Source organism: Poecile atricapillus, chromosome 2 (genome assembly GCF_030490865.1).
Source record: "Poecile atricapillus isolate bPoeAtr1 chromosome 2, bPoeAtr1.hap1, whole genome shotgun sequence".
NCBI lineage: Eukaryota > Metazoa > Chordata > Aves > Passeriformes > Paridae > Poecile > Poecile atricapillus.
Genome location: NC_081250.1, coordinates 105,191,938 through 105,214,800, shown reverse-complemented (window position 1 = coordinate 105,214,800; position 22,863 = coordinate 105,191,938). Strand labels below are relative to the sequence as shown.

General features: G+C 39.2%; 1 protein-coding gene and 1 long non-coding RNA gene across 2 annotated transcripts in view; one reads left to right on the top strand and one right to left on the bottom strand.

Moving 5' to 3' along the window:
- The window catches only part of SMCHD1 (structural maintenance of chromosomes flexible hinge domain containing 1), a 74,018-nt gene that overhangs the window by 17,224 nt on the left and 33,931 nt on the right, over positions 1 to 22,863 (top strand). Inside the window, exons 9-21 of the mRNA XM_058832158.1 lie at positions 753 to 846; positions 1,100 to 1,310; positions 2,148 to 2,265; positions 2,353 to 2,536; positions 3,047 to 3,244; positions 3,327 to 3,440; positions 3,885 to 3,991; positions 4,279 to 4,361; positions 4,513 to 4,626; positions 6,911 to 6,988; positions 7,065 to 7,184; positions 21,467 to 21,611; positions 21,834 to 21,930. Coding sequence (XP_058688141.1) covers positions 753 to 846; positions 1,100 to 1,310; positions 2,148 to 2,265; positions 2,353 to 2,536; positions 3,047 to 3,244; positions 3,327 to 3,440; positions 3,885 to 3,991; positions 4,279 to 4,361; positions 4,513 to 4,626; positions 6,911 to 6,988; positions 7,065 to 7,184; positions 21,467 to 21,611; positions 21,834 to 21,930 — 1,663 coding nt within the window. The remainder of the gene's footprint in view (positions 1 to 752; positions 847 to 1,099; positions 1,311 to 2,147; positions 2,266 to 2,352; positions 2,537 to 3,046; positions 3,245 to 3,326; positions 3,441 to 3,884; positions 3,992 to 4,278; positions 4,362 to 4,512; positions 4,627 to 6,910; positions 6,989 to 7,064; positions 7,185 to 21,466; positions 21,612 to 21,833; positions 21,931 to 22,863) is intronic.
- LOC131575978 (uncharacterized) lies at positions 10,803 to 16,182 on the bottom strand. The gene is made up of 3 exons (XR_009276895.1): positions 15,906 to 16,182; positions 15,438 to 15,528; positions 10,803 to 10,886 (listed from the first exon to the last, which is right to left on the bottom strand). It is a non-coding gene; the product is annotated as an uncharacterized LOC131575978 (long non-coding RNA).

The window sequence follows — 22,863 nt, the reverse complement described above, 5'->3', positions numbered from 1 at the left end:
CAACGTCTTAAGGACAGGAGACTGTCTTTTGAAGTCTGGAAGAAATGCAGACAAAATTCTGAGCAATTTCGACATACCATAAAGTTCTGAGCAATGTGAGATCATGAGGAGCTTTTTTTCTGGAAACCAAAATTTCTCTTTGGGGAACATTTAGTGCAGTGGATGTTAGAAGCAATGCAGTTATAAACTTGAACGTGCATTTGACTTCTGTCTTGCATTCAGTCCCCTTGACTAGTACAATCCCATTTTTCTACAAACCATCCCCCAGAGGTTTAAGGATTCAGTCTTTGAAGTTGGAAGAACTAACTAGCTTGCTGAAAAGTTGAAGTAAATGGAGTTAAGTTCCTCAGTTTTCTCAAATTGCATATCTCTGTGAAATTATTTAACTGATCTCACCATGTGGATTTTTGAAGTTTCTTAAATGAGGAAAAATGCCAGTTGGAAAGCAATGTTTACAATCTGTAGCCATGTAACAATTGTATTTTTTTGTTTCCAATTATTTTACTCAAAAATTGGTCCTAATGTGACTGTGCATGACAGAGATGACAGGAATGAAAAGCAGTCACTCCCTTTAGTAAATCTTTTGTACCAGATGTATGTTGTCAAGGAGTTGATTTATAACAGTGCAACAAACCAATTATATTTTAATAAAAATACAGGCTTATTTAGAATTTTTTTAAATTATAATGTACAATTTTTTTAATTTAACTTGCTGGTTTTTTGGTTTGTTTTTTTTCTGAAATGTGTTTCAGACATATCTATCACTATTATATCCATGGACCAAAAGGAAATGAAGCTAATACCGTAACAAAAGAAATAAGCCCTTTCAACAACATCGACATTCAGGTAAGAGATTTTATACATGTTAATCAAAAGTCCTCTTTGATGGCATCTTCTTTCATATTGTGCCCATTTCTCTGTAAACATGCCTTTTAAAATACAGCATTCAAGATGTGTATGTAGTTTAATTTTTTGAAGTAATTCTATTTAGCATTGCAGTGTAGGAATTAATTTCTTTGCTGGCAGTCAATTGTCAAAGTGCTTGTTACTGTAAGTATTTTGATCTAAGGAAACTCAACTTATTTTCCTCCTTTTCCAGATTTCAATGTTTGAAAAGGGAAAAGTACCAAAGATTGTCAATCTGAGGGAGATCAAAGATGACATGCAGACATTGTATATAAATACTGCAGCAGATAGTTTTGAATTTAAGGCACATGTTGAAGAAGAAGGCATAGTCGAAGGCATCATCCGTTACCATCCGTTCTTGTATGATAAAGAAACGTACCCTGATGACCCGTGTTTTCCATCAAGTAAGTGAAGTGTTTTGCTGCTTGATGGTCCTATCATAGACAGTCCTACTACTCTAAATATTTTAATGAAATAAAAACTAGAACAATTTTAAGTTGAAGTGAAAATTATTACCTTATTTAGGCTGCATCAGAACAGAAAAATTCGCATTCTTTTGGATGAACAGATCCTGTGAATAAATTGCCTGTTGTGGTAACTCATTCTTGTAAATTTGACCTTTGGCATAACACTGATTTCAAATTATAAACTCTTATGGAATGTAGTCCAATTGAAACTTTGCACTTCCCTGATTGTGTCTTCGCTCCAACAAAGTAATAAAATACGAGCAGTTAGATTCAAGAGATTCTAATATCGAAGTACTGCAAAGGACAACATTTAGTCTGAAGTCTTTAATTTGAAGTCTGTTTTACTAAATTGTGAGTTTTCAAATGCAAGGGGTTTTAAAATACTTTATGCTGGTTTGTTTGTTTCAGGGTTTTTTTGACAAAATAAATTTTTAATTAATTGGGACAAGATTTTATTATACTAGAAGAGCATCAGCTGAAAGTATGGAAAAAGTAACACTCAAATTTGAAATTACCAAATTTTGTAGATTTGGCAATATTTAACTTCTGTTTAGAATTTTTCTTTACCTTTCTTAGTTTTTCTGCTTGGTATTCTAAAACAGGAAAAAAACAGTAATGTTGTACATAATGAGCCTGATATAATGTGCATTGCTACTGTGCTGAGCTTAATAACAATACTACTTCTTCATTAAGACTGCTATGGGTCTTGATATTCTATTAGTTTTTTAAGGAAATATATTCAAGGAGACTGTCTTATCTTTTTTTTTCATCAAGGATTAAATGATGATGATGATGATGACTGTTTTATAGTAGAAAAAGGTGCCAGAGGAAAAAGGCCTATTTTTGAATGTTTTTGGAATGGAAGATTAATACCATATACAACTGTGGAAGAGTAAGTGGTAATCTGTTTGTACAGTCTCTTTCTGTAATGTAAACCTCTCTTTATAAAAAAGGCTTTTAATGACTTTCTTCTTTTAAGTTTTGACTGGTGTGCTCCTCCAAAGAAGAGAGGATTGGCACCAATTGAATGCTACAACAGAATTTCTGGTGCATTGTTTACCAATGATAAGTTCCAGGTCAGCACAAACAAACTCACTTTCATGGATCTGGAGCTGAAGCTAAAGGATAAGAATACCCTGTTCACGAGAATCTTCAATGGACAGGTAGTTACTGCATTCTGTGAAGTGTTTCTTCTTGGTGATGTTCAATGCATGTGATACAGAAACTTTTGCTCACTGGTTATTTGTTCATGTCTCTCTGGTTTAGTGAATAGTAAAGCTGAATCTTTAAATTTGAAAAATTAAGATTCAGTATTTTTCCTTTTATTTTCTTAACCAACTACTTTATTTAGTTGTTAGATGAAAGCTTTTGTGGAAAGACCCTCTTCCTAGAGGAATATGGCTGCTGGGGGAAGCACTTTTTTTCACTTGAAGTGTAACTTTCCTAGAATTTTTAATGTTTTCAAGCTGAAGAATCCTTTTTTCTTTCTGTCTTTCTTTTCCTTTTCTTTTGCTCTTTTTTTTTTATTTTGTGCATATGTTTTTGGCTTGTGACTTTTTTATTTGTTTTGTAAGTATCTTTGAACTCTTAAAATCTTTCAGTCTTCTGATGTGGTCAGATTCAAATTTTATAATACATCGTTAGTATTTCCTTATTTTGTAATCTCATTATAGGAGCAGCGAATGAAAATTGACAGAGAATTTGCTCTGTGGCTCAAAGACTGTCATGAAAAATATGACAAACAGATAAAATTTACAGTCTTTAAAGGAATAACTGTACGTTCTGATATACCATCCAAAAGAATGCAGAGCCCTTGGACAATGTATGCTGCAATAGAGTGGGATGGAAAAACTTACAAAACTGGACAGCTGGTAAGTTAGTTGAACCCTGTAAAAGGCAGATCCTGTGCATTTGATGCAGAAGTAATGTATTATTGGTGTCTTCTGCTTATAGGTGAAAACTGTTAAGACTCATCCAATATTCTATGGAAGCATTGAGAAATTTTACTTGTATGGGGACCATGATGGGGATATATTTGCCACTGGGGGAGAGGTTCAGATTGCTTTGGTAAGAAAAAATATGGAAAGTATTCACACAGCTAGTGTGGATATTAAATCTTTAAACATAATCCCTTATCCAACCTAGTTTAATTCTCTTTAAATAACAGTTGAAAATTATGTAATTTTTGACAATCAGCAGTCTAGAAATGCTCAACTTTAGTTTAAATGTGAATATATGAAAATTATTATTCATTATGAACAGTCTGATTTATTAAAATTTGCATATGAAATAAAGTATCACAGCATCAGTAGTATGTTACAAATATCCATTTGTAATCCTTGTGATTTCAGCAAATTTTAAAACCGTGTCTTGTGGTTTTACTAAGTAGTATTTATTAGCATATTGCATTATGTCTATGTTGACTTGTCTAGTCCCTAGATTGGGAGGTCTTTCTTTTCTGACATAATATAAAGTGTGACCATTTTTAACTGCACTGAATTATTATTTCAGGAACCACAGGCATTGTATGCTGAAACCAAAATTATTCCAATCTCAAAACTTGACAGAACAGTGTCTGACAAAGTTGTTAAAAAATACATAGAGGATGAAATGGCAAGGTAAGCACTAAGATATAATTACATAATTGTGGAGTTCCTAATTAAACTTTTTGCGTTTAATCAGGAATCAAAGTTCAATTTTATTCCCAATATTATTTCAAATGGGAAAGCACACAGCTGTTTCAGTAAAAACAAAAAGAAAATATAAACCAAGAAGAAATAGCTTGGGATTTGGTTTTTCTTTCCCTACTGCAAAAAACTTGCTTCGTGTCTATTTAACTAAAGATAAATTGCCCTTTATTTTAACTTACTGAAAAAATGTTCACCTTTTTTTTTTTTTTTATTAGACTTCCTGACAAATTATCAGTAACATGGCCTGAAGGAGATGAGTTGTTACCAAATGAAACAAGATTTGCTGGTACACCAATAGGTATACTTTTTCTTCCAAATACTAAAACCTTAAAGGCTAATTTATAAATACATTATGCACCCTTGTTAAAAAAACAAGCATACAGAAATCTCTGATCCCTTTTAATCCACAACATATTTTAAAAGTCTGTCATTTTTCATTTTGAATTCAGGAGCATTAAGAATAGAAATTTTAAATAAAAAAGGAGAAGCAATGCAAAAACTTCCAGGTACAAGCCACGGAGGTTCAAAGAAACTTCTTGTTGAACTCAAGGTTATTCTGCATTGTGAGTATTTAATTATGTTTAATTGTATCTTTATTATTTTTAAAGTGCATAGTGGATAATAAGGTATTTAATTGTATAATCTATGTACATATCTAAAATATGTATTAGAATTTGATAAATGGATGTGGTAGTTAGACAATACTCCATCATGCATGTAGCATTTCAAAGCCACTTTTCATGAAAGGTCAACTGCCTCAATGCCATATATTTATTGTCTTAATGCTATATTTTGATTACATCTTCTGTCACAAGTAAGGAGGGCCTATCAATTCTAGCCTGTCTACTTAACATGCATAAGAATATGGGTAAAATGGATAATGTTTCTGTAATTAGCGTAGCAGTTTGCATGAGCTGCATAAAAGTAGGGATCAGACTTGTTTAGTATCTAACATAAATTCACTTCAGAATTTTAAAGAAATCAAATTTATTTTGATTTACTCTTTTGTGGTTTCCATTTTGTGGGTGCTTCACTTGATGTTCGCATATTGCATTTTAATAATTGCATCCAAGGCAGCCAAAATCACTCAGTTTAGTTTTGAATACAGGATTAGAACACTAAATTCTCTGAACACTCCAATTCTGCACATGTCAAATGTATTTGAAACTTGTAGAAACCTAAAATCATGTTTCTTTCCATACACCATAGGAAAATCCAGTTCCTTTGTCTGTTAGGAGTTGTAAAAATACCTTTCTGAAGCACTGAGGTTATTGTAGTAATATGTGCCAAAGAAACCAAATGGAAGATACTTTAGCTACAGTTTAGTATACGTGTCACGAAGACTACACATGGTATTTTAATGGCAGTCATTTATGGGAGCTGGCTGCTGTGCATGACCAGCATAAAGTGCTGGGGCATAAAGATGTTGAAATTGAATGAAAGGTGTTCATTTAATATGGATTATCAAATTGTCTCCTATCAGCATGTGTGACAAACCAGTGTTTTGCAAGCTTAATAAAGTACAGCATCCTGGTGTCAGGAAGTATGGACTTGAGAGAGATCTGGCATTTCTATTGTTCTGTTTTGCCAGGGTTGTTCCTAGGATCACTGAAAAGTCTGCCTTCAGACCTTTCATGTCTCCTGACCGATTCATTGATAGAAATTTGTACTTTTAACTCTGTCTACTGCTTCCTGTGTTAACTTTTTTCTCTGCTGAATTGAAGAATCAGTAGTGTAATCCTCGTGTTCTTCACCAGAACAATAAGTCCTATAAGTGATGATTTGGGCATGGCATACCCGTCAAACTCAAACCCCTAATTGTATAAATGAGAGAAATGTAGTTACACCCATACAAAGGCCAAGAGCAAATATAATGTACAAAAAGTCTCACTTCTCTTTTGAAGAGTGGAATACTTGGCAGACTGTAATATGGACTACCAAGAGAGCTGAGCCATGAGAAACCTGATCTGTTACTGGGGAGTCTTACTGTACAAGCTTCAATTCAAAATTAGGGTTTGAAATAGGGTTAAGAGAATGATAAGGTCTAGTTTACTTTAGCTCTTGCTTTATCTTATGTATGCCATTTGGTGCAAGAACAGGGGCTTAAAACAGTTTTGCATAGCTATAGAACAGTTCGTATTTCTACTACATTTCTTTTTATTCGGCATAGTCTTATTACAGTTACCTTCTATATTCTGAAGTGTATTTTGGGGGGGGAAAAGTATCAATACCTCTTGATGCTTCCAACAATAAATCTTCTCTATTTATCTTAGGCTATAGAACCAGTCACTAAAACTGCCTCAGAGTTTGTGTGTTCTATTTTTGTTATGTGTCTTAACTCTGCAGAGGTTTATAAAGATAGATAAAACAATTTGGAGCAAAACAGGAGCGTTGGTTTTTTTGGTTTTTTTTTTTTTTTTCAGTTATATGTTCTGTCAATTGAACATTTTTATCATTGCTCCCATTTAAGCAATTTTGCTGTGGTCATTTGTCAGGTTGATCCATTGCCAGCATGGAATGCACAGTGCTCATACTTAACAGGGAACATAAACCAAAGAACTAATAATATTCGACTTTACAAACGTGCTTTCAGTGTTGCACTTTCAGTGCAATGTGCCTGAGGCTAGCAAGTTTTAATTAAAATGGGATTAGAGACGACTCGTATTACAACAGAAAGGGAACTAATTTTTTTAACTGTGATCAATGTGTTTAGTTGTAAAGCTGAATTGATGTTTATTAGATCCAGAAGTGATAGTAATACTTAATAATAAGTGATACCAATGCTTGAAAAAGTTAAGAATTATGGTGTAAAATTTAAATACATGTAGCTAAGTGTTTGTTTTGCAGCACCTACTGAGAATAAAGAAATAATTTCCCATATCAGTCAGCATGGAGGCAAGTGGCCATACTGGTTTAAAAAAATGGGTAAGTTTGCATATTCAATATCTTCAGTTTATTTACATTTTTTTTTCTTTCTAATTGTACTTTTATATCTATTTAGAAAATCTTCAGAAACTTGGCAACTACTCCTTGAAACTGCAAGTAGTATTGAATGAAAGTAATGCAGACACTTACGCTGGAAGGCCTCTGCCATCTAAAGTATTTAAATTTACTATTGTAGGTAAGAATTCCAATTTTTTTCCTACTTTTAGTGTTTCTGTTTGATTCATAGTATATCAAAATTTGTCATGTTCTGGTTGAGAGGTTGTTTTCAGCACTGAAAAGTAGTATTTGCATGTAAAATTTGAAGCACTTCCAGGAAGAAATGTATTTTTTGTAGTAGGTTTTGATCTCACACGTAATCTGTTGGCTTTGTGGCAGGCAGTTTTACATAAAAAATAGTTTTGGTGGAATCTAAAGCTCCCTGATGTTAACTTTCCCAAATGTACTTAAAAAAATAAACTTCGTTAGAAACACCCTTTTTCCTCCTGCCATTGGCACAAATATTCTTTCATAAAACTAGTACTTGTTAGGCCAACTTTCCTGCATAAACCACAGAAACTCATTAAAAAACAGGTTATACATTTAAAATAAACATATTGAGATTATTTTTTTTTAATTAATTAAGGAAGACTCCTATGCAAAACTAAATCATCATTTGGTTGCAATGGATATATCTCTTTGGATTACCAATCATAAAATACCTACTATGATACTTACTAGAATACTCACTTCAGAAAGGATTAGTGTGAAAGGAGAGGTGGTGGGCCAGCCTGGGAGTTGATAATGGTGCTGGAGCTTGATGATGGTGACAATTAATGTTGAGTGTTTGTAGCTAAGAGAGCGGAAAAGGCCAACAAGGCAGATACTGTGGGAGTCTGTTACAGACCACCCAGCCAGGGTGCAGAGGCAGATTAAATACAGAAACTGCTGAGAGAAGTGTCACAGTCACTAGTCCGTGTTCTTGTACCTTACCAGATGTCTGCTGGAAATATAACACAGCAGAGAGAAAACTGTATTGGAGGTTCCTGAAATGTGTTGAAGAGAACTCATTGACACAACTGGTGAGGGAGCCAGCTAGGAAGGGAGCTCCATCTCCTTTGTGGTTTTCTCTTTGTGAGCAGAGGACTGTTGGGTGGTCGGAGACTGTCTTGAGCACGTTGATCACAAAGTTTATTGTGTTTACTGTTCTTGAAGAAAGGAGAAGGATTGGCAGAACTACCACCTTGGACTTCCAGAGGCCAGAATTTGGCCTGTTTATGTGAGTGGTTGACTGAGTCCCTTGGGAAGTAGTTCTGAAGGGCAGAGGAATCTAGAAAAGCTGGAAGAGGAGCAAAAAGGAAGCTCACAACATGGACTTCAGGAGAAGACTCTGACCTCTTCAAAGATCTGCCTGATAGAGTTCTATGGAAAGAGACCCTAGACAGACTGCAGGCCCAAGCAAGTTTGTTAGTGTTCACAGGTCACCTCCAAGCTCAAGTCTGGTTCATCCAAATGAATAGGAAGTCAAACAAAATTTCTTGGAGGCCTACATGGATGAGCAAGGAGCTACTGGCAAAACACAAAGAAGTATACAGGAGGTGGAAATGGGAACAGGTAACTAGGGAGGAATACAGAGACTCTATCCAAACGCAGAGATGGGGTTAGGAAAGCCAAAGTCCAATTGGAATTGAAAATGGAGTCACTAGCAAGTGATATCAAAGTCAACAAGACAGACTTCTTTAAATACATAGGTAACAAAAGGATGGCTGAAATAAACACGGGCCCACTGTTGAATGAGGCAGGGAACACAGGATGTGGAAAAGACTGAGATACTGAAGTAGTCTGCCTTAGTCTTTACTAGTGATGCCGAATTTTGCCCCAAAAGGCGATGAATAACTGTCTAAGAGACGCAGTTTAAGTCAGATAGACAGGAGGTATTTTATTAGCAACGTGCACGTTGGGGAAATCTCTAAAGGGAGTTTTCCAAAGTCTTACAACAAAAGCATGCCTTTTATACAGTTTAGGTTTGGAATTACATCATATCAATGCATATTCATATGGGGCGTGCCGTAGGCGGGGCGTGGGCGGAAACTTCTATTTTGAGGATCTTTTCGGGGGTCGTTCCGGTCGGCCTTCATCGTGGGCGAGGGTCTCCGAGGAGTCTTCCTCCTTAAACTTTTGAACTTCTTTCCAAATTTGGTCCTTTCCCGGTGTAGTTGGCCGAGTTCCCAACCTCCTAGGGCCAACTTATCATATTGACATTAGGCATGCTTTAGCTTCGGCTTAAATTACGCTTAGTCCGGTGATTTTTTTATCCTTCTCTTTCCCTCCTGTCGTTGTGTTTATTACTTCCAGATGTTCCCTTCATATTCTATGTTTTAACCCATTATTTCTCGAAGGCTATCTATTTTATGGCTTCATTCCCCCCTTTTCTTATGACTTACGAATTCTTTCGTCAAGGTCTGATCCTAAGAGTGCTGATGTCTAATCCTAAGAGCGCTGATGCGCTCGTACCATAGCCCAAACCATTTGGGTCCTTTTCATTATGATCCTTAGCTTCCACCACATAAAAATATTTGTAAAAGTTAAAACCAACAAGGCTCCAACTACCAATATCATTGGGGGCACCAGGTAATTGAAAACCTGTGTGGCTGTTGGGGAAAATCCTGTGAAGATATCCCACCAATGATGCTGGCCTACTTGTTCTACTTCGGTGAGGACATTCTTTATTTTTTCTGAATCATGTTCTACCTGCCATACCATCCGTGTAGTTGTTTGATTCACTCTTTGCACCAATTCCTTTACTTTAGGGTGTGCGAGCATTGCTTTGAGAATTTTGACATCCATCCCTATTTGCAATTCTGGTATTTCTCGATACAGGTTAAAATCTGTGTTAATTAGCTGTTGAGTAGTTATTGGGACAGTATAATGAAAATCGCAACCCACTACTTTGGTAAAGTTGCATACACAAAAGTTAGTATTGTTAGTTTCCTCTTGGCAATTATCTATAGTGACATTGTCACAGGCTGTCCGTACGCAAGCACACCCATTCCCTATATAGTAAACTTGTGACTGTGTTCGATTACGCAAAAGCACTTCAAAGGTGCACACTCTATTCTCAGCATCTAAGCATAAATCTTCTGCCTCTACTACAGCGTTTTCGCAAACATAACCTAGCTGTCCTCTAGGAATACATGCTTCTGTGCTAACCGATTGCCACTTATTTTTGATATAATCATAACTGGCCCAAACATTGTTTGCATTCCGCTGGTGGAGTGGTTTCTTGGGGCAAGTCTTTGGGGCTGTGATCCGGTTGGATCTTCCCGGAAATCACTCCACCGACATGAAATTGGGCCCTTTTGCTGCCTCCAAATAGTGGGCTTACCCATTTTTACCGGACTAAAGGTAATTAAGTTATGTTCGGATGCTGACTTCCCCAAGGATCGAATTGTCAATACTAGCTGCTTTGTTCTTCCTTCCACTGAGTCAAGCTCTCGACACCCAATTTGGATTTGGTCTCCCTTGTATGCTACCATGGAAGGTTGATGCCATAATTTACTTGCGTATGGCTGATTGTTACGTAGGGCATATACCTCGAAATAGGGTCCCTTCGCTCCCCATTCCGGGTGGATACACTGGTGTGCGTGAGACCATGGATCTATCGGGTCAGAGTCTCGGGGAAGAACTATACTTATCGAGAGTCCAATGATCAGGGTTGAAAGGGCTTGAGGTGAAGTCAAGGTCATGATGTCCGTTCCTCTTGTTTACTCTCTGGAGCTTTCTTGACCCGCGAGTAATGAATCCACGTAGGTCGCTCCTTGATCCGGACCGCGGTGAAGGTAGTCAGCAGCACTTGGAAAGGTCCTTCCCACTTCTCTTGTAGGGGTTTTCCTAAAAGATTCTTAACATACACCCAATCACCGGGATTAAACGGATGCAATTTACAATCAGGTTGTTTAGGTTGGTGCTCTATTACCACGGTAGCATTCTTATCCAATTGTTTCCCCACTGTAATTACATAATCATAAATGTACTGGTTACCGATTTGGCCTATGGCATCCCCGTTTACAACTTGCATAGCATAAGGTCTACCATACAGGATTTCGAATGGGCTTAGCTTCTCTTTTGACCTTGGTTTGACTCTCAGCCTCAGCAGAGCAATAGGCAAGGCTTGATACCATAATGCTTTGCTTATTGCTCTCACCACTTTCGCACAGAAGTGTGTACCCCTATCCGAGGAAATACTCTTCGGTACCCCAAACCGCGGAATGATTTCATTCAACAGTATTTCGGTCACTTCTCTTTCCTTGTTTGTCCTGCAAGGGAATGCTTCAGGCCACCCAGAAAATGTATCAGTTAATACCAACAAATATCGGAGCCCCCCTTTTCTTGGGAGCTCGGAAAAATCAATTTGCCATACTTCACCTGGGAATTTACCTCGACTTATGGCTCCTTGGTGTATCTTGGTTCCCGTATTCGGGTTATTTCTCAGGCACCGTTCGCACTGGGATGTTACGTGCTTTATAGCAGTAAATAATTTCGGTCCTGCTATCCTGGTTTGCAAATATTGGTAAAGCGGATCCAAACCCCAATGGGCCTTCTCATGTTCTGCTTTTACAAACTGCCACATCACATTTCCTGGTACTACTAACTGTCCTGTTTCCAATTGACCCCAACCATTTTCTAATATTTTGCCCTTATTTCTTTGAATCCATTTATGGTCTGATTCCTGGTAATCTGGCTTGATACTGATATCCAGGTCTCCTGGTATTAAGGCCGTTATTCCCACTTCCCTAGACTTTGTGGCAGCCAATTTGGCCTCTGTATCTGCCTTTCTATTTCCTATTTCTGGAATAGTATTGCCTTTCAGATGTCCCTTACAATGCATTATGGCCACTTGAGCTGGGAGTTGGACCGCCTCTAGCAATCGCAGAACCTCTTCTGCATGTTTGACTGTTTTTCCTTGTGTAGTCAACAGTCCTCTTTCTTTCCAGATGGCCCCATGAGCATGTACAACAGAAAAGGCATATTTAGAGTCTGTCCATATATTGATTTGCATATTCTCTGCCAATTCCAGAGCTCGAGTCAGAGCTATCAGTTCTGCCTTCTGGGCTGAAGTTCCTGTGGGTAAGGGGTTCGACTCAATTACCCTTTCTGTAGTAGTGACCGCATAACCAGCCATTCTTACTCCTTGCTTCACGAAGCTGCTGCCATCTGAGAACCAGTTGTCCGCATCTTCGAACGGCTCTTCTTTGAGGTCCGGGCGACTGGAATAGACAGCTTCAATTGTTTCCAGGCAGTCGTGTTCGATGGGTTCTGCCGGGGCTCTTCCTTCTAGAAATGAAGCTGGGTTCACAATGTTAGTTACCTGAATGGTTACGTCATCTGATTCAGCCAGAACGGCCTGGTATTTTAGGAATCTGGAAGGCGACAACCAATGGTTGCCTTTCTGTTCCAGCACAGCTGACACGGTGTGGGATACTAGTACAGTCACCTTTTGGCCCAGCGTGAGCTTCCTGGCCTCTTCTATGTTAATTATCACTGCGGCCACTGCCCTCAGACAGCCTGGCCATCCTTTGCTTACTTCATCCAATCGCTTAGAGAAGTAGGCCACAGCTCTCTTGTGCGGTCCCAGCTGCTGTGCTAGGACTCCTAAGGCCATCCCTTGTCGTTCGTGGGAGAACAGCCAGAATGGTTTTGATACGTCTGGGAGACCTAAGGCTGGTGCTCTCATTAGTTCCATCTTCAGCTTCTTGAAGGCTTCTTCTGCCTCGGGAGTCCAAACTAGGATGCTCTTAGCCTCCTTCAACAAATCATACAGTGGTTTAGCGAGTATCCCGTACTGGTAGATCCATAACCGACACCAACCTGTCATCCCCAAAAAGGCGCGCAGATCTCTCACCGTCTCTGGTTTGGGCATCTGGCAGATGGCCTCTTTCCTAGCTGCTCCCAGGGATCGCTGTCCTCTGGAGACTTCGTATCCCAGGTACACCACTTGTGTCTGTACCAGCTGTGCTTTCTGTCGAGAGACTCGATATCCATTTAAACCCAGGAAATTCAGCAAGGAAATGGTCCATTCAATGCATTCTTCCTCTGTCGCTGTTGCTATTAGGAGGTCGTCTACGTACTGCAGAAGGGTGCCATCTCCCAGCGGCCTTTCCCACTGTTCTAGTTCCTTGGCTAACTGATTCCCAAAAATCGTAGGGGAATTGCACCACCCTTGGGGCAACACTGTCCAGGTGAGTTGGGTCTTTCTTCCACTATCTACAGATTCCCACTCAAAGGCAAAAATCTTTTGACTCTCGAGAGCTAAGGGGAGGCAAAAGAACGCGTCTTTTAAATCTAATACGGTGAACCAGGCCAAATTCTCCTTCAGTCTGGTCAAAAGCGTGTATGGGTTAGCAACTACCGGATGCAATGCCTTAGTTATTTCATTTACTGCTCTCAGATCCTGGACTAACCTATAGGTTCCATTAGGTTTCTTGACTGGCAGGATTGGTGTATTAAAATCTGATTCGCATTCTACCAATAACCCCAGTTCCATAAACCTTCTGATTGTGGGCTCAATCCCTTTCCTATCTTCTATCCTCAGAGGGTATTGTTTCTTTCTCACCGGTTTTGTCCCAGCTTTAAGTTCAACGACAATCGGTGCTGCTTGTTTTGATTTTCCAGGTATATCAGTAGCCCACACCAATGGGTACATCTTGCTCAGGATTTGCTCGAAATTGTGGCTTTCAGGTTTAGGCTCCACACAACTGATCGTTAGGCTTAGAGCTGTAATCAGTTGTTCTTCATTTACTTGAAACTCCAATTGGTCTTTGTTAAACTTTATTACGGCCCCCAAGTTCTCCAATAAGTCTCTCCCTAGTAGGGGTTTTGGTGAATTTGGTAAATACAGGAACTGATGAATTCCCATTTGCTTCCCAATTTTGTATTTAATGGGTTTCAAAAGTAAGCCTTTTCTGGTTGGCCTGTTGCTCCCACAACTTGCACAAATTCATCACTTTTAGGTACAAATTCTTGATTTAAAACCGAAAAGGTTGCTCCCGTATCAATCAAAAAGTCTAATTCCTTTTTACCCTCCCCTAGCTCTATACTGCACTAGCCGTTGATAGTGTTCCGCGTTGCCCGGGTCCCACTCTGGTTTACTGCTGGGAAAATTATCTTCTAGTCTCCCCGATAATAGTTGGGCATGTCGCCTCCCCGTTTCCAATACGAGTTCCCTTTCCGTATCTGTCAACTCTGACAACATCACTTCTATATCCTCCCAATCAATATCTAAGTTCTTTGCCATTAGTTCAAACCTCTTTGCTACTCCCTCTGGATTCCTCCTGAAGTTCCTTGCCTCATCCCTCCAATTGTTCAAATCACTCGTCGAGAATGGCACCTTTACTCTAGTCTTTTCCCCTACTATTGGCATAACTTGTCGGAGAGGAGCTATCGTGCGATTCCCTTTCTCCCCTTGCTTTGCTTCCCCCCGTGCCACAGATCTGGTGTAATACGAGTGACTGGTCCCCTCCCCGGGATTTTCTTCCTGTGCCTCAATGCCTTCCCTATTCTTTCTCTTCTCTTTCTTCTTTCCCCCTTCCTGCTCTTCATTTTCCTCTCCTATCTCTATCACACAATCCATCCGATTCTCATCCTGCGTCTGTCGCCTCTTTTGTATCTGCCAGCTCTTATCCTGTCCCGGGCTGCGGTTCCTCTCATCCTCTGCTCCCCCTCCACTTCTCTTATCCTCTATCTGAATTACTATGTTCAGTTTCTGTGAGTTACTCTCTGCCTCCCTTTCGCATGTCTCATTATCATTCTTCTTGCTGTATCTCAATTTCGGGACGTCGCCTCCCGGTGAATTGCTTTTATCCCCAGTCCTTGGTGCACTGGTTTCCATTCTACAGACGCCTCCATTTCTGGAGGTGTTGCTATCTCCATATGGACTGAGCTCGGGTATGCTACGTGCCTCCCTTCGGCTCTCTGCTTCTGACCCACTGCCTTCCTCCCCCTCAACCTCCAGTGTGGGTGGGCTGTCAGCATTCATGTAGCTCCCTGACCCCTGTGGACTATCTAGTCCCTGAGGGCTGTTTTTTCTCCCGTCAATCTCTGATTTTAATGGGCTGCCCTCCTTCCAACCCCGGACTCCCTCCCAGGTCCTTCCAATGCTTTAGGATGCACCCTAAGGGGGTTTTCATATTTACGTCCTTACTCTGTTGACCTCCCATGACTATCCCCTGTATCTGCGTTTTCTGTTAACCGAAACAGTCCCTCTCTCGCAACCACGATATGCTGATATATTTTAACACTTCATGCACACAATCTCAATCGCTTCGTCCGTTTCCGACCTGGCTTCTCGCGAAGAACAGGAAATGCGGAGCAGGACTCCCTCTCGCTTCGCAGCTACGCTGCGTCTCACTCACCCTCACATACAACACACACTTATAAAATAAAATTGTTTTACCAGGTTTTGTCACAAAAAAAGTCGCCCTCAAACTGTGAAGTACCGGCTTCCCAAATTCAAGGCACGTAGACAGCACAATGCGCGTTTCAATCTATTACATAAAGAGTGACAAGATGTCTCCTATAAAACTTTGCAACAAACACATAAAACGAACACACAAAACACATACAAACACCAATGGTACCAAAACCTATGATGTCCGAGATATCGAACACAAATGGTACCAATTAGGGACAAACAGCAATAGTACCAAAACCTATGATGTCCGAGATATCGAACACAAATGGTACCAATTAGGGACAAACACCAATAGTACCAAAACCTATGATGTCCGAGATATCGAACACAAATGGTACCAATTAGGGATTTTTACCAGGGCGTCCCCTGGTTTACCCTTCGGTGGTCACGTCTGACCCCCGTGTCCCAATAAAGCGCTTTAAACCAAAACCAATAAACAATTAAAAATACCTCTTAATTGGAGCAGGAGATGCAGGGAATCCTTCCTCTGCCGAAGAGCGCAGGTCCGGGAGGGGAGTCTCTTCTGACAAAAATCCGTCAGGGGCCCCAGAGGGTCCCGGCCCCGGACCGGCTCTTCGGAGGGAACCCCTCAAAGTCTGAGTCTCCTGTTTCGTCCCACCTGGGTCGCCAGAACTGATGCCGAATTTTGCCCCAAAAGGCGATGAATAACTGTCTAAGAGACGCAGTTTAAGTCAGATAGACAGGAGGTATTTTATTAGCAACGTGCACGTTGGGGAAATCTCTAAAGGGAGTTTTCCAAAGTCTTACAACAAAAGCATGCCTTTTATACAGTTTAGGTTTGGAATTACATCATATCAATGCATATTCATATGGGGCGTGCCGTAGGCGGGGCGTGGGCGGAAACTTCTATTTTGAGGATCTTTTCGGGGGTCGTTCCGGTCGGCCTTCATCGTGGGCGAGGGTCTCCGAGGAGTCTTCCTCCTTAAACTTTTGAACTTCTTTCCAAATTTGGTCCTTTCCCGGTGTAGTTGGCCGAGTTCCCAACCTCCTAGGGCCAACTTATCATATTGACATTAGGCATGCTTTAGCTTCGGCTTAAATTACGCTTAGTCCGGTGATTTTTTTATCCTTCTCTTTCCCTCCTGTCGTTGTGTTTATTACTTCCAGATGTTCCCTTCATATTCTATGTTTTAACCCATTATTTCTCGAAGGCTATCTATTTTATGGCTTCACTAGTAAGACAGACCTCAGGAATCCCAGGCCACAAAGACTGGTGGAAGGTCTGGAGTGAGGAAGATACACCCTTGTTATAACATGATCAGGCCAGGGAATACCTAAGCAAACTGGTGATACATAAATCCATGGGTCATGATGGGATGCACTCATGAGCCAGAGAGAGCTGGCTGATAGCCTTGTGAGGCTGCTCTCTAGAATAATTGAATAATCATGGCAGTTGAGAGAACTGCCTGATGTTTTGAGTAAAGCATCATTCCCATCTACAGAAAGCAGAAGGACCACACAGAACTACAGGCCAGTCATCTTCATCTCAATTCATGGGAAGGTGATGGAGCAACTGATCCTGAAAACCATTTCCAGGTATATGAAGGACAAGATGATCATCAGGAGTAGTTAGCATGGATTCACCTTCTGTAGATAAAAGAACTAGCTTAGTAGGTACCTAGACTTCAACAGGGTTCTCATCTGTAAGAACCCATAAGGTCCTCACATGAAGTTTGAATTGGATGTACACACTGAGATGAATTTATGAACAGCTGAGCCCAGAGAGTGGTGATCTGTGGCTCTAAGTCTAGTTGCAAGGCAGCAAGTAGTGGTTACCCCAGGGGTCAATACAGGGTTTGATCCTGCTTATTTTATTCATTAATTATCTGGGTAACAGGACAGAATGTACCTTCAGCAAGTTTTCCTGATAACACAACACTAGGAAGAGTGGTTGATACATCTGAGAGTTTGCCACCATCCAGAGGGACCTCAACAGGCTGCAGAAATCAGCTGTCAGGAACTTTAAGAAATTCAGCATGAAGGGCAAAGTCCTGCACCTGCAGAAGGACAACCCCCAACCTGCCACCCAAGTATCTGGAAAGCAGCTTTGCAGAAAAGGACCTGGAAGTTGTGGTGGGCAGCAGGTGAACACAAACCAACAATGTGCCCTCAGCAGCGAGCAGCAACAACCTCTTGGGCTCGTCCTTTCTCTCCACTCGGAATTGGTGAGGCTAGCTGGAGTACTGTGCCCAGAACTAGACATATTACATTAGAACAGAGACATGGACATACTGGAGAGAGTCCAGCACAGGCCTTTGAAGATGATGAAGGGACTGGAGAGTGGTGAGTCAGTGAAACAGTTTGCCCAGAGAAGTTGTGGTTGCCCTGTCCCTGGAAGTGTTCAAGGCCAGGTAGGATGGGGCTCTGAGCAACTTTATCTAGTGGAAAGTGTCCCTGTCTAAGGCAGGGAGGGGTTCAAAGTGGATGATGTTTAAGGTCCTTTCCAACTCAAGCAATTCTGTGATTCCATGACCTCTTACCTGAATGAAGTGTGGGGGACTGCTCTGCCCGGAGAAGACTCCTGGGATTCTTTCCAGTGTCTATAAACAACTGAAAGGAGTTCAAAGAAGTTGGAGCCAGACGCTTTCTAGTGGTGTTCAGTGACAGGACCAGAGCCAATGGGCACACACTGAAACACAGAAGGTTCTCTCCAAACATCAGGGAACAGGTTTTTTTCACTATAAAGGTGACACAGTGCTGGCACAAGTTGCCCAAGAAGTTGTGGGATTTCCTTTCTTGGGGATCCCAAAAGTTGTCTAAACATGTTCCTGGATAACTGATTCCAGGTGGTCCCATTTGAGCCAGGGGCATTGAATAAGACGACCTCCAGAAAACCCTACTGACCTCAGCCATTCTGTGAACTTTATCTACAAGGGGGATAGCAAGAGGGAAAGTAAAAAACCACTAATTTATTTGCATTTGATATTAAAATGGGTATTTTGTCACAATTTTGGGAGATACAGCTAACATCTGTTTTCAGAAGATCAAGGAGGGAAGAAAAAGTCATTGTTTTCTGTAGCTTCCTATTTCTTCCACAAAATGAGAGGCTTTGAATGCAAATTCTTGAGGCAGAAAAGAGTTCTTTGTATGTGGCATATTATTCTATAAGCTTCTGCTTATTGGTAGATTAGAAAGATGTATTCTTGTATGATAATAAAGGGAAAAAAGGTTGGCATTACTTGAAAAGAGTACTTATTTAAGCATGTCTGAAAACGTGCAATTGAAGAAAAATATTTCTGCTAACTTGCAAGAAAAGAAAAGAAAAATCTTGTTCTCTGAAAAAAATGAACCTTGTCTCCTCTTTTATATCTTTACCAAAGTGAAAAGAGAATCTTACTACTTTCCAATAGTAGTGTGGCTTCCCCCAGAATGGCAGTTCAATTAAAAATTGCTTCAGATACAACTGAAATGAACAAATCTTATTGGAAAAGAATAAAAATTTGAAAAATCTGTGTAGCCAATAGTATGGTACTTTTTAACACAAGGGATACTAAAATCAACTTCAGCTATTGCTACTTTTTTATTTAATCAGAAGATAATTCAACATTTTTAACATTGTCCATTTTTAAAGGTAAATATTTCTTTATTTTTGCAATTGTGTCTTGTGTTTTCTCAAAGACAGCCATTGTCGTGGTTTCAAGCTAGTAATAAAAACTTATTTATTTTTTGCTAGAGATATGGATTAAAATAAGAGCAAAACAGGCTTAAAACTTAAAGGAATAAAGACAGTTTATTAACAAACTACTAGAATAAAAATACTAAAATAAACTTTCAGAGAACTCTTTTACCTTTCACTACTTGATCATTTCTTTGTACACATAACAACATAGAGACAAAAAAAAAGTTTTACAATCTTGGTGGTCAAAAACAGTTTTAATTTTAGAGTCTTTTCATCAGTCCCCGTAGAGAAACAGAAGTCTCTTTCTGCTAATCTATGGAGTTTCTAGAGTCCACTCTTCCTATCTCACACCACTCTGAGGTGTGCAATGGGTCAAATTGAATCTAGGGATGCTATTTTTAAGGATAAGTGATTCAAAGCAGAAATCTTTTTCAGTTGTCCCTGTGAGCCCTCCTGGAAAACAGCCATCTCCCTGGCTCTTTTAAGGCTTTAAAATCTTCACTTCACTCGCAAGTTCCAGCAACTCACAGGATCATAATCATTTTCTTTCTTTTAAAGTCCACACTTTGAATACTCTATTCCTCCCATACTCTAGCCATGAATTAAAGGAGTCTTTAAACTACTGTCCATCTCCACAGCTGCAACAGAAAGACTTTTCAGCAACAAGCATCTTCTTTTTCTCTCTTTCTTATTTAAACTTAACTCTTTTCTTCACTGTTTCTGGTAGGTTTATGATGTCTTACATGTTATTTGTCTCTCTTTTCTCTGTCTGTTCTAAGAAAAAGGAGTAATCTGTTGTTTATCTAGGTAATAAAGGAATTAAAAGAAGAAAGCTACAAAAGTTCATAGTGTCAAGTTTCAGTCTAGCAACAGACTTTGAAAACTAAACAAAACTGCTAAACTGCTTTTCTCTCCTCCCCCCCCTCCCTGCGGCCTTGTCCCGGGCCTAGGAGGGGGGGGGAAAGCCAAGACGGAGCTTGTTACCTCTCCAGAGCCGGAAACAAAAAGAGAACGAGACAGCTCTGAGTGTACTTCTTAAGGGAGTGTTTACAAGTTGAATTCACTTTTTAATGGTCAGATTTGCTGTCAATTCTTGAAAATGGCTGATAATTGGTCAGGAAGAAAAACTCCTATCAGTCACTAGTAGCTTCAACTTCCCTTTTTTTTAACTCAGTTTTAAAAGTGAAGCTAACCTACGACAGCCATAAAGCTTCATGCTTGTTATTCCAAAATATTAACATTTGTGTTACCATTTATGATATAGATTCTAAAAATCCAGAAAAGAACAGTCTAAACTGAAAAAGCATTTTTGGCTGAGGAATAAATTATTCTATTTCTCTAACACCAGGTTGTCATTGAGTGTTTATAGTTGTTCTTGATAAGCTAAAAAATCACCATAAATGATGGTTAAAACTAAGCTTCCTAAGTCAGTCTACAAGGTTTGTGGTTTTATTTTAGGCATGTTCTTTTGGTAGTTACTCACTTTAATATTGTGGAAGCTATTTTACTGCTACTTTTTCAAATAATTTTACAATTTTGTCATTCGCTTGTCATTATAAAGTTGTAGACACTGTAAGGTTGAGGTCTTCCTCTTGTTATTACCAGTAACTAACTTTGGCCAATACAAGTTATCTATGATCTCATGTGCAAAGGAAGCTCCCTGATAACAGACACCTGTAGGTTTTGAAAAGAGTTGTTAATTTGAGTTTGAAATTATTTGGTAGGATATTAATTTACCACTTAGTTCAGTGTGCATTGCATCTTTTTTCAAAGGCCACTTGACCAAGACATTTTTTCCACAAAATATGGTTCTTGATTTATATGCTCCACTTGATACACACTCCATTTGTTACCACTTGTTCGGTCTTGTTTGTTAGTGCCTAATTGGAGGCAGTCTAATGGTGCCAGGTTTCACAGGAAAGGTACACTCACCTTTCGTTTTCTAATACTCACCTTTACATATCTTTATTTCTCAGATTTGGGGCAGCTGTGGGACAAAAATGTTCTGTTGCATGAATGATTTATTTTACCAGAACTAAAGCAGTTAAATACTTAGGAAAAGCTATCCACACACTACTTGTTCACTTTCAGGTTCTGTATTGGTGTTTTGATTACTTTGGAAATTTTGACTATCCTGTTGTGTTTTTTATACTGTAGTCTCCTGCTGTTACATTTTAACTTTCATTTTTATTTTAGTGTAAGTTTAAAAAAGAACATCAATCAATAAAGCATAACTTCGGTTATAACAGTATTCTGAACAGCCTGTTATCTTTGTGTCTGAAAACCACTTGACTTAATTGCAGCCCTAATCAAGAAAAAGCCAAGGAGCACACATAATTCTTTCTAAAAATGTATTATTCTTTTCTTTTAGAGGGCAAACCAGAGAAATTTTTGGTGGGTCTCTTGGAGCTTCCTTTTCGAATTGGAGTACCTTTTAGTATTCCTTTGGAATTGCAGGATGAATTTGGTCATGCAACACACTTGACAAGTCGCATCAGACCAATTCTGGAAGCTAGGTAATTCAGCCATTTATTTTTTTTTTTTTTCCCCTTTCTTCATGTGACAATAATGTAATAATACTTCAGGGTTTATCTGAATGATATACTGGGAATTTCTCACATAAATTAACTGTTATTTTTGCTTTTATTTTCATAAGAATATCTGGAAGTGTCTTGTATATTAAAACACTGTGTTTGTTTTTAAATTGATTCTCTTGTGTTTTCTATATATTTTTCCAGTGGATTAACATTGAAGCATGAAGACATACCTGTGGCAACAAAGTGTGTCATTAAGGGTATTATAGCCAAAGGCTGTGTAAATAGTTGCCAGGGAAAGGTAGGCTAATAAATTTAAACTTGAAGTAACATATTTTAAAAAAAGACACAGAGAAAATAATTTATTGTGTAAAAGGAATTGTCTCGTAATGTTAGCTTAAATTTGGTCTACACTAATGACTACAGATATTTCTTGGGATATTTTCAAATTATCTCTTAGAGCTCTGCTTGGAGCAATTTGTATTTCCCATACCTGCGCTCTTTTCAGCTGATGGGACTGGAGCTGGAAGGGCTGAGCAACACATGGGTGGGTGTGTGGTAGAGTGTACCCAGCACGCCAAATCAGCTGTCTGAGTTTGAACTGGTGCTGAAATTGATTTAAGCCAAATCATCCTGGTGACGTCTGCACTGAAAGATGGTAGGGAGCTAAAGAAGATGAAATCTTCCAGTCTTAGTTGAGATGATGAGTAGTTATAGCTAATATGCAGAGTGTCTGATTGAGCTTCTTTAAATGTCTCCACTATTCTGGTTGCACTTTGACAGTGAAAGTATAATCCAAATCCAGCCTTATGGATTCTGAGCACCTTACCAAGCTTCTACTTCACAGTAAAACCCAAAACATACATTTCATGCTAAAAAGATGTTTTTTCATAAAACAAGTCTTAATGTTTTGATAAATATAGATTTAAAGGTTTTTTTAAATAATGTAAAAATTATTTCTAAGGCATATTTATACAGTATTTTAGACAGGTCTTCATCCTTTCATTTAGTCTCATAGTCTAGCATAATAAAGACAGAGCTAGGAGGTGAGGTACCCCAGTACACTGTTGATATTGTTGCTTAGAAAATAGGAAACAATGTTGCTGGTGGAAAGATGTGTGAAGAGGAGAAAGAGCATGTTTATAGAAAGACCTGCTTACTGCAAATTCAAGGGTGTTCAGTGAATTTTGTAGACAAAGTTCAGAATTTAAGGTGAAGGGCAAGAACAATGACA